Here is a 16,994-nt window from a genome sequence, read left to right as displayed (position 1 = left end):
TTACATTATAATGTACTGTCATTTTAAATTTACAGTATTTATAGTAACATTTTTCTAGTGATCAACTTAAACCACTGTCAGCTTATTATTGCAGACTCATATGTGAATGGACACCAATGATAAAAAAATGATTCAATATGTCACGTGTAATAAAAGCAGTTTCAACGTCTACAGAAAACAGAAACATAACTACTTATGGGCGACTTTTTATTTATTCATTTAATGAGAAAGTTCCAACAGAAGGGTACATGGTTCTAGTAATACACGTGCACAGAATTAGTTTTCTCCACTACAGAATTTTCCAGTGTGTCCTTCTTGTAACTCCTCAGAAATGAATACAAAGTGCAGAACATCTGAAGTTATACAGGCAAAAAAGGGAGATGCCCCTATGCTTCACATACAAAGGGTTTCTCTCCTTATGAATGGAATATGCTGAATATGAACGTGTTTGGAATGAATGTGTTAAATATGTTTGTGAAAACATAAAGGTAGTAAGGGTGGCAGGATGCACAGACTGCTTATGGTTACTGTCGGTATGACTTACTTAGCCTTGTCTAGCTTTTAGTTAATGTGAGCCCACATCTATCTCTAATCAAAAGTTAAAATATTTATTAGAAAAATGAAATGGAAAAAAAACTTGTCTCTTATAAACAGCAATTACCAATTCAATTTCATTTCAAAAAGATATGTCATATAAACTACAAAAAAAAAAAACAAATGGAAAAAGGAATAAAATCGTGCAATCAATGGCATACGCTTCCCTCTGAAGTGATGGCCAAGCAGATGACCACACAACACAGCAGCAACTCTCTCTCTATTTGTTCCTATTGTAGTCTGGATTTGGCTCAGTTCATCCCTGAGCCAAACAATTCACACATGCCACTTTGCTGCACTCAGTAGTATTTTTGTAGTGTTTTCCAAAGTCCATGCCCTTCATTTTGTTGCACAGCTTCCTTAAGCCTTCTGCCTTTGTTGACCACCGCCCCTGCAGACCTGACACAGCTGTAGTTGATTTTTTAATACCATCCCACCCCCACAATCTTTGCCCAGCAGAGGCTGCTAAGGAGTCACCGTGGTGCTGTCTGTCTGCTCCTCCTGCAGCTCACTCTTCTGCTGCTATGACACCTGCTCTACTGGCCTCATCTGCACATCTCCGATCTGAAGATAGAAAACATGCAGGAATCAGCTACCACTCAACTACAAGTCAGTACTGTAACAGTCCCAGACAGACAGAAATACCTGGACGTGAGGAGGGGCGCTGAGGACAAATGTGACTGCACTGGCTATGTCTTCTGCTTTCAAACACTGCAAAGCAGAGGGAAAAGGTTTTATTAGCACAACAGCAGATCGATAATTTCACATTCGTTGACTTCAGTGATGTGCACAGCCTTACTTTCATACTCTCGTACACTGAAGCTGCCTTTTCTGGATCGCTGTTGTGGTGTCGGAAGGCAAACTCCGTCTCCACTATTCCAGGAGATATACACTGCAGGGCAGGAAAATGAATGACAAATGTGCTCTTTACATACAGGGTCATGGTGTCTACAAATATGAAGACGTCAAAATGAAAACTTTTAAAGATACCACATATACAATAAATACGACTCTTTATAATTAAACACACATGTGTGAGTTAAAAATGAACAGCAGGGTCAAATCAAGTATCTGATTGAACTTCAAAACATGCTTTCAAACGCATTTTATAGAAGTGAAGAGAAAACAAAATTATGATTGTTACACCTTCAACATACTGTGCAGTTTATTTTTACAAGCATTTCCAGGCATTTGTGACCGGAATCGTCCCGATTTTGCAGACTAACGAGAAAGTGGGCTAGCGAGCCCATCATCATCGTCATCCTCAGTGTTTCCATGGGAGTACATTTAACAGCGAGCGATCGTGGCTCAGGAGTTGGCAGTTCGTCTTGTAATCGGAAGGTTGCCGGTTTGAGCCCCGGCTTAGCCAGTCTCGGTCATTGTGTCCTTGGGCAAGACACTTCACCTACCGCCTACTGGTGATGGCCAGAGGGGCCGATGGTGGGATATGGCAGCCTCGCTTCTGTCAGTCTGCCCCAAGGCAGCTGTGGCTACAACTGTAGCTTGCCTCCACCAGTGTGTGAATGAATAGGGGAAGAGGGTCTCGAAAAGCGCTATATAAATGCAATCCATTATTATTAACAAACATTACAGACTCATCCAAACTGAATTTAACACAGTATCGGCTTTTTAGGCTTAACACTCCCACTTTATGCTGGACTACTTCTGTGTTGTCTGCTCGGAGTCCTCTTCACACTGTTGGACACTGCTGGATTTTATGTGATCCCATGTTTCACCAGGCTAAAGACAAACCTTTGCACTATAATGCAACGACTAACTCACTGTGGCTCTGATGTGGGTGTTTGCCTCTCGAAGCTCTTGCCGTATTCCCTCAGTCAGAGCAGTCACAGCATATTTAGTGGCACAGTAGAAGTGCTCATCGGCACTTGGCACCACTCGGTGCCCACCCATACTGTAGAAAATGAGAAAGACGAGAAAGATATATGAGCCGGTAATTGCATTTTGTAGCTCAACGCTGATTCAACACCAAGTAGCCAATCCTCTGAATTTCCTGTGGTGTTCTTTTAAATGACTTAACCAGTGCATTATTAGATTTCAAACTCTGTATCACTTAATATCACATATCTCTATAGCCTTAAAACACTCACAGAGCTATAGCTCTAAACAACATTTGTGTCAAAGTTTAAATCCCCATTTTTAATTAAGGCAATTCTAAGAAAACCTATATTGATAAAAATAAATGCTAATATAACAAATCTATAAACAGTTTTCAGTTCAACATGTGGGTGTTCTTTGCATTGCTCTACATCCAAAATGTGCCAGATGGGGCTTAAAATTGGCTTTACTTAATGCCTGCAGGATTAAAATCACCCAGAACAAACTGGCTGAGGTATTTTCACATTAATCTATAGATTTGTTCCTAGAATTTTATGTTCCTTGTATAGCTTACCTATTAATATTGATGATGTGGCCATCGTCCACATTCCTCTCCTTCATTGATTTGTATGCCTCACGGGTGCAGATGGACAAGGCTAAGACATTCACCTGCAGCAGAGGTGAACACAGCACATTTCTTTAACTTTAAAATAACCTACAGTATGCATGTATTCACACATCGGTGTATGAACCATTCAACTACAACTTAAAAAAAGAAAAGAAAAAAAAAGACAGAAAATGAGAATCATTTGTGAAAGTTGCTTGTACTTTATTGTAAATAATTTCCAATGATGAAAGCTGGCTAATGTTCACTGGGTCAGTGTGTTAAACCATCTGAACCTGCTGCTCCTGTCCAGCTTGTAGCCTCCAAACTGCTTCCGTGGTGACATTGAGAGAGAGAGAGCAGGTTACCACGAGTGTGCAAGCAAGATAGGGGGAGGTGACCAAACAAGGTCAGTGTGCAGATTAAATACAGGCTAAAAATACACTGCTGTACACGTTCACGTGGGCTGCCATGACAACAGATGAGCAAGAGCCAGAAATGCTGGACTCTGGAGACAGAGAGTTGGGTGCAGGGGGGTCTCCAGTGGTCAAGAGCTCAATGAATCAAAAGTCTCAACAAGAGACATAGTGCTGGCTTTCATTAGCAGGCCTCTGCTGTGCCAGAGTCTCTCCCCAGAGCCAATGAAGCGGCCTTTGTGAGGGGAAGGAGCAGTGTGTATGTGTGCTTTTACTCACTGAACAACACAAAAACAAGACTTGGACTCATAGTGAGCAACCTCCTCCTTCTGCTTCACTGTTTAACAGTAGTAATCAATATCACATAAGGGGAAGCTCTAACCTTCCCTTTTTTGCGTTAATATTATTTTCAGCAATCCAACTCACATCGATCATGTTCCTCCAGCCCTCTGTCCTGCCACTGAGCAAAGGCTCATTGTGGGCCAGTCCAGCATTGTTGATGCATACGTCAACGCCCTTGTGCAGTGTCTTGATTGCTGAGAACATGGACAAGATCTCCTCTTCATTGGACAGGTCACATTTGTAAGGGATCAGTGTGCCGCTGTAGCCCGCACTCTGACATTCTGCTGCCAGCTTCTGAAAGAGATAAACCACACCCAGTTTGACTGCATTGATATATTTGTTAAAGAATAATCACTACAAACTGTCAAGTGCTGTTAATGACCAACTGATTAACTTTCAAGACCACGATTAAGATTACATCAAACAACCCACCCACTCAGGAGAGCGTGGAGAACACACAGCACAGCACCAAAAAACTAGATAGTCTGTCAGTCAAACCACCCAATGATTCCCCCACTCAATTATAAAAAGCATATTAACCGAAATTCCGCTTTTGACCAAAATCATAATCATGACCCCTCATAAGAAGACGCCAGCTTTGCACTGATACGGACAGGCTGAGCTCGCTACAGGTCGAGCAGGCTGCACTCTAACCAGGTCAGCTGGCCGTCCACCACTATCGGCGTACGATACAAACTGACACAGATCCCCCTGCTAGGCACAGCTGTGCCAGTCACCTGATGCCTTGCTCTGGGTGCCAGTAAGACAGAGGCAGCAGGGGTGTGGGGGGCAGGTGGAACACCAAAATGATGCACAGCACTATAATATCAAGGATAAAATGTTTCAAACTGCACTGGTGTTAGAATTTGTCATAGACTGCATATAAAAGACAAACACTGCGAGTCACCTCACAGAAGCCAGGAATTACCATATTTGAACAAGAGGGTGGAGTGCCAAGTTATTAACCAACGCTAGCTGGCTTGGTTAGAAAGATACCTTGATAAACTGTTACAGGTTTATCATACAGGTATAGTAGGTATATCTACTAATAAGTGCTAAATGACATACACTAAAATACAGACTGGAAACCTGTCCAGGGTGTACTCTTTCTCTAACCATCCTAGCTAGCTTGGTTAGCAATTGTAGTAGTGTCCATGTAGTGTTCGGGTAGTAGTGTCCATGACAGGAACTCACTGATGTGAACAATCAACAGTAAATGTTGGTTTTGGTCTCAATCCCACATAAGAAAACAAAAAGGGATTATTTACAGGTAAGTCCCTTTGTACTGCTGGGCAAGAAGCAATCCATCATAGCCTTGGCAGAGATGCCAACTTGTGCACCAGAGAAAAGATAAGAGACCCAAAATGCCAAGCGGCCACACAACATGTTGAGAGAGTGATGATTTATTCAAACGCTCCCGACACTTAGAAGAGAGTTTACCTGCCCAAAACACATCATTAGCCAATAAAGACCTAATCACACTTCCGTGTCCCTCCCTTCCCCTGCAATGAACCCCATTTTACAAGCAGAGCATGTTGTAAAGATAAAACACACATCTTCTCATAGTTCAAAGTTCACAAAACCTTATGTGATCAAACGTGTCACAGAAATGACTCGTGATGAGCTGTTGTTACGTTAGGCACCTACATCAGGGCACAGCAGGATGTAGTAAGAATATAAATGATTAAAACCAGCAGAACAGAGCTGGCTGTCACTCACCAAACGTAGCACATACTGTTTTATCTACAATGTCTATATGACTATATTGTGGCACCTGATCTAAAGTACAGTCTGAACATGATTCCTCTGTAGCCACCCCTTTAGAGAACTCGTTAAAGCCTGTTTTTATAATCAGGACGATATTGGATTGAGGCATCATTTTGACGTTTTTCTCTAAAATGTATAATAGAGAGAATGCCCCCCATCTTACATGTCGCAGCGTGCAGATTTCCCTGCTCGTCCTTTAAGCTGTTTAACTTGGATTATCCAGAAAGAAGGCATTACCCGAACAAAGCTGTTAAAATGCTAAACCGCTGAAAACACTACAAGCAACTCTTTTGCTCGTGCTGTAGACAGGTGAACCGCTCCCTTTATGCACATTACCTGTGGTAAGCTGTGAAGTGCGGTCTGTTTCACTACAATAAGTCAATTATCTGAGCTGCCTTTAGACCAGCCCTCTTTACTTCACACTTGCCTGAGTCCGTTTAGAGACTGGCCCTCAGGCACGAATGAGCAGGCAGAGAGCCTGCTGGAGAGGCTCTGTGGAGTTTAACGTAAAGGGGAAGCAGGGCCAGTCTTTTGTTAGAGAGGGGGAATTAGTTGTGTTACTGTGGCTGAAGCGGGAGCAGCAGAACAAACCGGGTGTGATCTCGGTCCAACGACAGGAAGTCTCAGGCTGTGAATCTCTGTGTGTTTGTGTATGTAGGTGTGTTCTGGCACCAGATGCACCACTGTAGTTAGTACCAGACCTCATACAGGCCACACCAACAGCAATAGAGCATGCTGTCCTGCAGATAAGCAGCCAGGTCTGAAACACAACAGCAGCATAGTTGGAAAATCCAAGATTCATTCATCACCATCCAAACTAAACCAATGAAATATGTTTTGGCGTATTGTGAAACAGAACTTTAACCTCCTAGGACCTGGCGTCCACATATGTGGACATCACATTTTGGGTTATTTAGACTAAAATACTCAATTTTGCTTTACATGGGCCTGATATCCACTTACGAGGACATTATACTGCCACTGTTCTATCAAAATTTGAAACGAATATCCTCATATGTGGCTCTTATTTTTCTTAAAAACAAAAATAAGGTAAAAAAGAAAGAATCTGGTAATTCTTTGTTTTTACATTCATTGGGCCCCAATATGCCCAAATATAAAGAGAAATTAAAAATGCATGTCGTGGAAGAGTTTGGGTCTTAGGAGTTTAAAGATACAGGCTAGAAAAGCCCTAAGACAATGACAACCAGCAGTGATGTTAAATAGCAAAACACAGTGTCCCCCATAGGACACCTTGCCCCCAAGGTGTCCTGGGGATGGTATGTTTCTTTGGACAAGATTCACAAAATGTAAACGCTTTTACAAGAGATCTACCAACCAACTGGTCAGGGACTGACTTAGCTGGTCAATCTCATAGATGTTTAATTATGAGTGTATGTTTCAGGCATGCACAACATATACACACACAGCAGCACAGGCAAATAATCACTTGCACGGTCACAGCCATGCACCAACCTGTTGTTAGTGTGGAAGCTCTTCACTTGAGTGAAGACACCAGGTTTGGGAAAGTAAACCGTGGGGGGACCACCACAAAAACGTTTGTAATAACAAATCTAATCCGATACCTAAATCATCTTCACCGAGCTGAACATGGATATTGGAGCCAGCCACAAGCCAGCAGCCTCGGTATGAGGAAAGAAGTCTTGGTATGAGACTTGCTTTTTATTGCATTCCAACTTTTTTGTAAATGGGTTTATATGAAAATATCAATTTGCAGAGAAGAAAAGTAGAAAAGTAAACTGGACATAAAAAAAAAGAATCTTTACCAACCTGTCACGCTTTGGGGAAATCTAAGTCAGCCAAGAAAATTGCTGTTGAGACTAGACTGTCTTGTAAAAGCCTATCAAATAGTAGTAAAGTAACTGATAACACAGGAGGTGAATGAAATTCAAACAATATAATATGATATAACAGACTATTAGAGTAATGTATTTACAAAGTGCCCTGCAGCAGTCTCATGTACATGTAATAGTCACATTCACGGCCTGTACGCCCTGCAGGAGGCTGGTCGTCAAAGCAAGGAAGGGCCACACCACGTTTATCAATCATTCACTCACTCATGTGGAACTGGTGTAAAACACACCAGCAAAGCAGCTTAGAAGAGATAAAAATAAAGATGCCAATGTGCTGAAGGCAGAGAAGCTATAAGTGGTGAGCCAGATCAATAGCACAAGGCAGCAGCCATGAGCTGAGAGAGCTGAAAAATTAGATTAGTCTCAGGCTGACTCAGTTCTCTTGTAAAAAAAAAAAAAAAGAAAAAAAAAAGGGAGGGATTGTGTTATAGGGCACTGTGGCTCGTCTGGTAGGTGGCTAAAAAAAAAAAGAAAATCAAAAGATGTAATGCAGCCATAATTCAGTCAGTGATCCCTCCCCTCTTCATCCTTCCTGTCCAGTCTTTTAAGTACCTGGGTGACACACAAAACAATTTAGCCTGTCACGATGCATTTTCATCCTCATTACAGGGGCTGTTGTCCAGTGATTACAAAAAGTGTTCAGGAGGGGGGAGGGAGAGCGTGTTGGCAGGCAGAAAGTGAAACAGAAGGAGGGAGAAAGAGAAAATGCATCCTGAAGCAGGCTGCATAAAGCTTATCAAAACACACTCAGTTTTCAGTATGCTTTACAGGAAGGCAGAAGAATACAAGCACAAGATCGCAAGTGCAAGCTTCAACGAAAAGTCAGGGCAATCACAAAACAGAGAACCAAAATAACATTTGGATATGTTAAAACATAATTTTAAAAAACTTGTAGCCACAGATCGGGCTAAGACACTTAAGTTTGCTAAGCTGTGTCATTCACTCTACAGCTCAACTATCATTCTGTGACATGAAAATGCACTCAAGTGTCATTCACAGTTTGACTGCGGGGTCAAGGGTGAAAGTAGGCTGTATAATAGGATTGCAGTAGGGTAGGAAGGACGGTTGTGCAATTATCTTGTGTTCATGCTGCCACTAAAAGGTCTAAAGGTTGAACAGGGTGGTTTTATACTGCTTTTCTCATAGAACACTCTAATCAAGACAAGGAGATACGGAAAATAATTACAGGCTTTCTTAGTAAGTCACTAACACGCTGGGGAGTTCCCAGCAACGAGGGATCAAGAAGAAGGCGAAAATGCCTCCCAGCGCTTTGACAAAAATGTCACAGTGTGCACACTGACTTTGATTTCAAACACACTAGCATGCAAATCTAAAATCAATGATTACATGTGCATGACCAGGTATATGTAACTGGCTCCAAAGAAATGCTTTTATAACTCTGACATGCTAAAGGTGCTGCAGGCAGCCAGGTGTTGTGTAACAAACTGGTGCAACCAGTGTGGTTACATTTTACTTTGGAAAAACCAAGTGATAATGCCCAAGTGAAGGTAGATGCACGTCTTTTAGCCTGTGAAAACAGTTTGATGGGGAAACTTTTCAACTATGTGTCAATAACAAATAACTACAAAATCCAGCCTTTATTCTTACATTCACAAGGGCATCATATGATTTTTAAAAAATGGCTCTCCAGTTCTTCTGTTTGTAGTTGAAACATGCTGAGGGGGTGAAGCTTCCATGCATCACATTGGTTTACCAGCTCATGTAATGGGTTGTTTGTGCACCTGATTGTGGCTGTCGTTACGGCAACTTTGCGCTCACTGCCACCCTGATGCTGGCTATGAACCACATCACTATGCATGCACCCTGATGCTGGCTATGAACCACATCACTACGCATGCAAAGTTTGTTGATGACTTGAGCCCAGAGGAGACAACAAAAAACAAAACAACCCCCCCCCCCACACACACACACACACACACACACACTCACACACTGGAGAGTTGGTCCAACACAAAAACTTTCAAAGTGGGCCAGCCTGGCCTATTTAACATGTGAGTCTAGAGTAGCCATAAAACGTCTCCAATATCAGACAAACACCCAATTACAAATCCAGTTTGGCTGCTGATGAAGTGAAAACAATCCAATTTGCATTCCTTCACCCCACCCCCACCCCACAGCCTCAAAAAAAGGCTGGAACTTGGTGAACTCGTCGCTGATTTGGAGTACATAGCACCATAAAACTCCTCTATTCAAAGATCCTGACCTGCTGCTGCAGCGTTCAAGACATTTCAGTCCTTCTGCACTTCACGTTTTGTCGCACACAATTTCACATATCATACATGCAAAAAGGAAGAAAACTGGATTCCAGCAAGTCTTTGACAGGACAGAACAGGATAGGACAGGAAGAGCTCCACCTATCACAGCAGGAAACCCGGGGAGAGAATGTCAGTGCCATTAAACTTCACACCTGGAAGGATGATAAGCACAGACAGGACAGCACAGCGGTGGTGCAGGGAGAAAGGCCTGTAGGGGTCACTGAGCTGCCTCAATCTATCAGACTTCTAACTTCTTCATATCCAACTAATGGTGAAGCAATTAAGACCATTTAGAGCTTTCAAAAATCTATACAGAGCAGTGAAAAGAAGGTTGCTTTTAATTAAAAAATGCAGGAATACTGCTTGTGTTTCAGTAATGCTTTAATAATGTATTAGAGTTATAAATGTCTCTTGCTTTCCTCTCACAGGCTGTACAAAAGCCTGCCAGTATGCAATAAGTGAAAATTAAGTTTCAAACAAATGATTACTTCTGACTACAGTAAGAGAGTAGAAATTGATTTTGTATCAGTGTCAGAAATCTGCATCTACATGCAGTTTGGACTGCTGCTTTCCTATTTGAGAAAATGCTCTTATTTTTTGTGCCTATGTCAATGTTGCTCCTCTCAGGAGGGATAGGGGCTGGGGACTGAATCCATGGAAACACAGTTTATTAATTAGGTATACGTCTCTGTCAGCTCACAGCTCAAGTGGAAAGCGTGCAGTCAGTGGAAAGGCTTTCTGCATGGGTAAGACAAAAGCAAGCTGAAGGAGCTGTGAGGTAACCTGATGAGCTCAAGAGAAATTTGATATGAGGGGGAAAAAAGGATATGTGGAAGGAGAGATAGCAGCAAATATATTAGTACTATACTGCTACAAATGGGAGCTTTGGAGAAAACGTTCAAACAGCTATTTAACTATGTGGTTTGTCCTAAAAGAAAGAAAGAATTTGTACTAAAACAGGGCCAAAATGCAAAGTGAGGCAGAAGATTTTAGACAAATAGGTAAAGCTGTTTGACCTGACCCACTTCAAATCCTTTCTGCAGTAAAATCTATTCACTGTGAAACAACAGCACAGTTTGCTCAGACACGACCTAGAGGAGGTGGTCAAGACAGCTTCAGATTTGCAAACAGAGACGTAGATTGCTTTATTACTGTGCCACCTCAGCTTTAGAAGCATGACTGAGCACCTTTTACCTCCTTCAGAATAAGCATGATGCTGAAGCAGGTCAGCCAGTGCCTGAAATTAAACTTCAGGCTCACCCGCCAAGAGCTTTGAGTTTTAAATTAGGATTTACTCACGCACATAAAGATGCCCGTGCCAGAGGCTACTGTGTGCAACAAGCGGTGAGTCAGACGTCTGTTTGTTATTAGCCCATTGAATAAAGTGAGCTGGATCACAGGGACGAAGTCTTAAAAAATGAATAAAAAGCACTTTATTCAAGAGCTATTATCTCCACTGACAGTCTCGATGAGGAAATACACATAATCTGCCTTTCATATTTCATATTCTCAGTATTCTAATCCCAGAATGTTTTCTTTTGCTGAGCTGATTTTTTTTTCATCTTAGATTATCTCCTTTGGGCATACTTTAGGCAGAATCCCTGTGGCATCTATTGCAAACAAAACCCTCCATCAGTCTGTTCAGCACTAGAAGCCGCAAATGATGTTTGCTAAATTTATCTGATCTAAAACTGCAGCTGCCAAAGCTTTGATTTTTGACATGCGCTTCACTTGTCCAACGCTTCAAAAGCAGACTAGATGTCTGGGTTTGATTTCATCTGCTTCAAATGGACCTGTGTACAGACAAATATATATTTTTATATATAAATAAAGAATTCAATTCAACTCAATTCATTTATATAGTGCAAAATAACAGCAACAGTCGCTACAAGGCAGTTTATATTGCAAGTTAAAGACTAATATAATACAGAGGAAACCTACAATCAAAGAACCCCTTATAAGCAAGCATTTGGTGACAGTGGCAAGGAAAAGCTCCCTTTTAACAGGAAAAAATCTCAGACAGAACCAGGCCCAGGAAGCGGCAGCCATCTGCCATGACTGCTTGGGAGTGAGGGGAGGGAGACGGGCCAAAAGTTACAAGAGTCAGTATTTTAATGACAACTAATGATTAAATGCAAAGTAGGTAAGTGAAGAAGAAACACTTGCCTCATGGGAAGGCCTACTGTCGCATAACTAAGGGAAGATTCAGGGTCACCTGATTCAGTGCTAAAAATATGCTTTGTCAAAAAGGAAAACTTTAAGGCTAGACAGGACAGGATTTTTTTTAGAGAGGGTGTCTGTCTCCTGAATCCAAACTGGGAGCTGGTTCCACAGAAGAGGGGCTTAAATCTGAAGGCTGTCTCCCATTCTACTTTTTTAATAGGACAGGAAACAAGTAAGCTAGCAGTCTGAGAGACCAGACAAATGTTCTTTCTGGAATTAGTGTGGATTAAGACCAATGACTATGTAAGAGGCAGACATTACTATCATGATGTCCTTTACTGGTTTCTAGGATTGCATTCTGGGCACACTATGGGTCCGTAAGTAGACAGATTTATGAGAAAATTGGATGCCAGGTGAAAAAAGTTTTGTTTAAGAAGTCACGTTAACAGTGTATGGGGAAACAGACACAGACACAGTTACCTGGTAATTAGTGTTAATTAACAGACAAATCTATCACAAACATTTTACCCACTCAGATTAAAACAGAGACTTCTGAGACTGACTTTACTACAATTACCACACAGCAAGTCACATCACTTTCATATACTTGCAGCTAGCATGCTCCAAAAGTTACCAAAACATTTAACTTACAAAACTAAGTTTAACTAATAAATATAAAGTCACCTAATAAAATAAAACTCTGTATAGTAGAGTATCTTGATGCACACTCAATTTGTCTAGGCAAAGAAATCCGACAAATTTGATTCTGTACTTCTGGATGTTGTTTTCAGTGGGAGAAACATGTATTGAAAACACAATATTCACATGGACAGAATCAACTTTCTGGGATCGGCACACTAGAGATAAGATTGCAAGAACGCCATTTCTAAATGTTTAGCATCTTCAAAAAACACATGGACACGTTTTACAAGAGCCTTCTTCAAACAAAATAAAAGCTTCTCCCACTGGTCTTACAAGATTTCAAAGGAATAAATGAGAAGCCGTGTTTCCTCTCCTTGGATGCTGTCTCCATTCCTGCACAAAGCCCATGGTGACCACATGTCTCCCTCTAGCTTGCAGCTCCCCTACTGCCTACACTATAGTTTCACAGACAACAAACCAATAGTGCTGCCACTACTCTCCACTCCACTTTCTCAGAGTTTTCTTTACCCAGAAAACAAAAAAATCTTCTCACTTTACTCATTGTTTTAGCTCATCTAACATGAGGGATAATGCAGCTGTTAAAAACACTAACAATAGCAACATTATTTCCCAGAGTAAAAGGAATAAAAAACTGAGATGACTTCAAGAACAATTGCTTTGTGATACATTGCATTTCCCACTAGCAGCATACCAGCTCTACAGCAAGAACCCAGTTTACACAGCAGGGAGAGTACAATACTGTCTTTGTCCTGCAACTCACACACACACACTCTAAAGTCTTGTACGAGTGATGGTTCTGCCTTAATCTGACAGAAACCTTTCATTCTTCACACCCTCATAAACACAACTATTAGCTGAAGCTTGTATCTATATACTATAAATCACAAAAAAGTGCTTCAATGCTTGGTCACTTAGTGGACAAACCAATGAGTGCCTTCTACCTGACCCCCTCAGAATCAGCTGATATTTTTGAGCAATAACTGCAGTAAAGTAACTTAAAAGCAATGCAAATCAATTTAGGGGGGGTTGGCCTATCCCAGCTACCACAGGGCGAGAGGCAGTGTACACCCTGGACAGGTCTCTGGGCTGTCACAGGGTTAACACAAAGAGAAAGACAACCATTCACAATCACACCTATGGGCAATTTGGAGTCACAAACACAAACAATGAAAAAAGACCGAAAACACAAACTTGTCTCCTTGTAATTCACGCTTTCACAACAACATGGCATTTGGAGTTCCTAATACCCATGTTGCGACAATAATCTTGTAAAGGTTAGTGAAATGCAAACTGTGGAGATGCAGAAACTGCTGTAATGGCCACAATTCTGTTGAGCAAAGAGTTTGGCCTTATGGTAAAAAAAAAGGTTGATGCAAAGTTAGGAATTAATGTAGATCTTTCACCACAGGATACTGCACTTTATTGTGTGTGATGTAACAAGGAAACATGTGAGTGACCCCTTACTGAGAAATATAGGTTGAACTAGGAAGCCTTTGGCCTCAACATAAAAAGTCAGTCATAGTAAGATGTACCAAACCTGGTTATTAAAAAAAAGGCACATTCTTATCTCTTATCTCTTTGTTTAAAGGAACTCAATCATTGTTATCAATCCGTTGATTGATAACAATAACAGTTGCTTGTGTTTGCATGCAGCTCGTGCTCACACCATGTGTGAGCTAGCATTAGCATAAAACAGCAATGAGAAACACATAACACTGTCATATATTATTATAACACATGATTTAATGTACTGTATGCTGTATAAAGAGACCAGCAATTAAGTATAATTATGACAACCTGATTCATGTTGGATAGCTAAGATCTACACCGGGCAAGCTAGCATTAGCCAGCACATTGAGAGCTCAACCTTGGATGTGACTGCAAAAAACAAACAAGTTCCAGTGATGCTGACTGTAGCTTTCACCCTGATGGCTAAAATGCCACTTGGTTGTTTATGTACTAAAGTGGAGAAATTACTTGATATTCAACGTAGCAGCTAGCTGGCTAACCTAAACTTGCATGCTTGCTTGCTCTCTCACTAATGTTGCCACTAGCAAAAAATACTACCTAAGCCCGCATCGGTACCGGTTTAAGTTGTTCTTACATGTTTGAACCTTGGTTGTGCTGGAAGCATCAGTTAAACTGATGATTAACATCAGTGATTAATAACATTTTGACGCTGGGAGCAGAAGACAAGCACTGAGTTACTGATGAGTGAGCGCAACTGTTACATCTTTAAGTTTTCACTGAAACTTTAACCCAAGTTCTTTACAATGTGCTGTTAGAAGCAACCGAGAAGGCCAGAAAAGTTCTCATCTTTGAAAGTTGCATTAAAAGTCATTCAGTTTAATTCATTTTCATCAATGGATGAAAGGAATGTTGCATAGCAATATTTAATTTACTGGAATTGACTGATGTTAAAGCATGAGAAGGAAAGAAAATGTTAAGAATCCAAATACTGACATACTTAAAGGATACATACAGTACAACACCTTTTATATACACATATGACAGAGTTAACAAATACAACACATTGGCTGTCTCAAAGGTGGCGATGTGTGAATGCAGTAGGCGTTCTGCAACACAGTACTGGAATCTCTGGGCTGACAAGACGTGAAGCTTAATAATTGGCCAACAGGTTAAGCAGGGTGCACCGCCTTACAGTTAAGCAAGAGTTAGTGGGACAGGGCCTATAACACCTACCTCTGGGGAAGCGTGGGTGTTACTCCAGTACTATAAAGAGTTTCTGCCTGTTCCTCTGTCAACCACTGAAATATTTTTTGAATCAAATCCACAGTTCAAAGAGTTAATGTCAGTTCAAACATAATCACTCACAACACTAATTACCTTCAGTTATGAGAGGGGGACTTAAATAGTAACTGGATGAGTCTTTTACTATCATAGTGGGGTTTATGTAAGCCCTCTGTGATACCAGTAATTAAGCAAAATGTGTGTGCATCCAGACGGACCAAAACAAAAGTTTCAGTGGAACTTTTCCAGAATTTATTTTTTAATAACATTGTCATTTTCCATGCATTTTGATTATTATATTGTTTAACATAATCTAATGAGCTAAATTAAAATGAACTAAACAAGTAGAGATAATACTTGCACACACATTTTACAACAACTTGAGGGGTGTAAAGCTGGTGGTTTCTATGTTTTGGATTTACTTGTTATTCATGTCTGACTGAAAAATGCTTATTACATTAGGCTTATTACACTGTTGTCTATGTAATCTATGTAAAATTAACGTTTAATAACATTTGGGCCTTTGAATGTATGAGGCGGTTAATAAGATTGTAAAAATCTATTTCTGGCTATGTAAGAAGAAAATATGTGTCATTTGTTTGTTTTTGAATCAGTGCTTTTCTTGCTGTGGGCTCTGTCCCACACAATAGTCAGTTAACTAGTATATTTTACTTAAATGCAATAAAGCTTCTGACTGACGTCGCTGGGGAAGATTAACCAAGAGAAAGGGAAACGAATAATAGAAATCGTAATGAATTAGGGGTGTGGCTGGCTATGTGGTGGGTGGGGGTGCAGGTATAGCAGCATCACTGCCTTCTGATTTAATGGGTGGTACTTTCTCTGAGTGGAAGTCCAAAGTACAACAATGTCCCAGCAGTAATATGGAAAATTGGCAACATTAGCTAGTCGGAATTTAGCTATTATTTACACCTCTTACGACCGTTTGACCTTTTTAATTTGAATTTCGGCACAATCTGTTATAAAACCGTGTGTTTAAATTGACCAAATAAATAATATCGATTTAACTGGCTGTGATACTGGGGCTAAAGGTTTTTAGCTGAAATTGATGTTAGCTAGCTGTAGCTACTTTGTTGTTGCTTTATACAGAGCTAGCTTCTCCTTTGAGTCGAACCGACTTGTTTCACAACATTAATTTATATTTTTCATTAAAACCACCCACCTCTATTTTGTCGACATTCCTGGCACAACCAACAACCCTCATGCCTTGCTGGACCAGTGCCCGGGCTACAGCGGCTCCGATTCCCACCGAGGCGCCGGTCACCAGGGCCACTCTGCCTTTCCACCGCTCCATCTCTCCACCGGCACTGTAGCTACACAAAACAGCCGCCCCTATGCTGCACCTCTACCTGCTTAGTTCAAGCTCCTACAGCTGGGACTGCAGCTATTATGTGCGATAGGTTCAAAATTAAGGCTGTAGTAGGTTCAGGCTCTTGTATCAGTCTGAAGCATCCAGGACAGCAGTAACCAGTGCGCGTAAACCCGAATCCACGCGCTCCTCTGGCCGAAATATGAAAAGTCCAGGCGTGAGTAAATGTTTGGTTCACATCACCTCCCACTTTCTTTTTCAGCCCTGGGGCCTATACTTTTTTTTCCCCCTTGTGGTTAAATGCCGCCCCCCGCCGGGCATTACGAGAACAACAACAAAGGTATGTTGCTTTCATGTATTTCCTGCAAATCAAAGTTTTTACTT

At 41.1% G+C, this 16,994-nt stretch overlaps 1 protein-coding gene across 1 annotated transcript; it reads right to left on the bottom strand.

Annotated features, from left to right (window-relative positions):
* Positions 1-201: 201 nt before the first annotated feature.
* On the bottom strand, positions 202-16,966 carry dhrs11a (dehydrogenase/reductase 11a). Its single transcript, XM_006799560.3, has 7 exons — positions 16,464-16,966; positions 3,877-4,086; positions 3,005-3,099; positions 2,377-2,506; positions 1,394-1,486; positions 1,240-1,305; positions 202-1,158 (listed from the first exon to the last, which is right to left on the bottom strand). Exons 1-7 carry the CDS (start codon positions 16,593-16,595, stop codon positions 1,117-1,119), a joined length of 768 nt encoding a protein of 255 aa, XP_006799623.1. The 5' UTR covers positions 16,596-16,966; the 3' UTR covers positions 202-1,116.
* Positions 16,967-16,994: the final 28 nt, after the last annotated feature.

Source organism: Neolamprologus brichardi, chromosome 10 (genome assembly GCF_056152115.1).
Source record: "Neolamprologus brichardi isolate AB-2024 chromosome 10, ASM5615211v1, whole genome shotgun sequence".
NCBI classification, from domain to species: Eukaryota; Metazoa; Chordata; class Actinopteri; order Cichliformes; family Cichlidae; genus Neolamprologus; species Neolamprologus brichardi.
The sequence above is the reverse complement of the archived record's forward strand: the minus strand, read 5'-3'. Positions and strand labels throughout refer to the sequence as shown.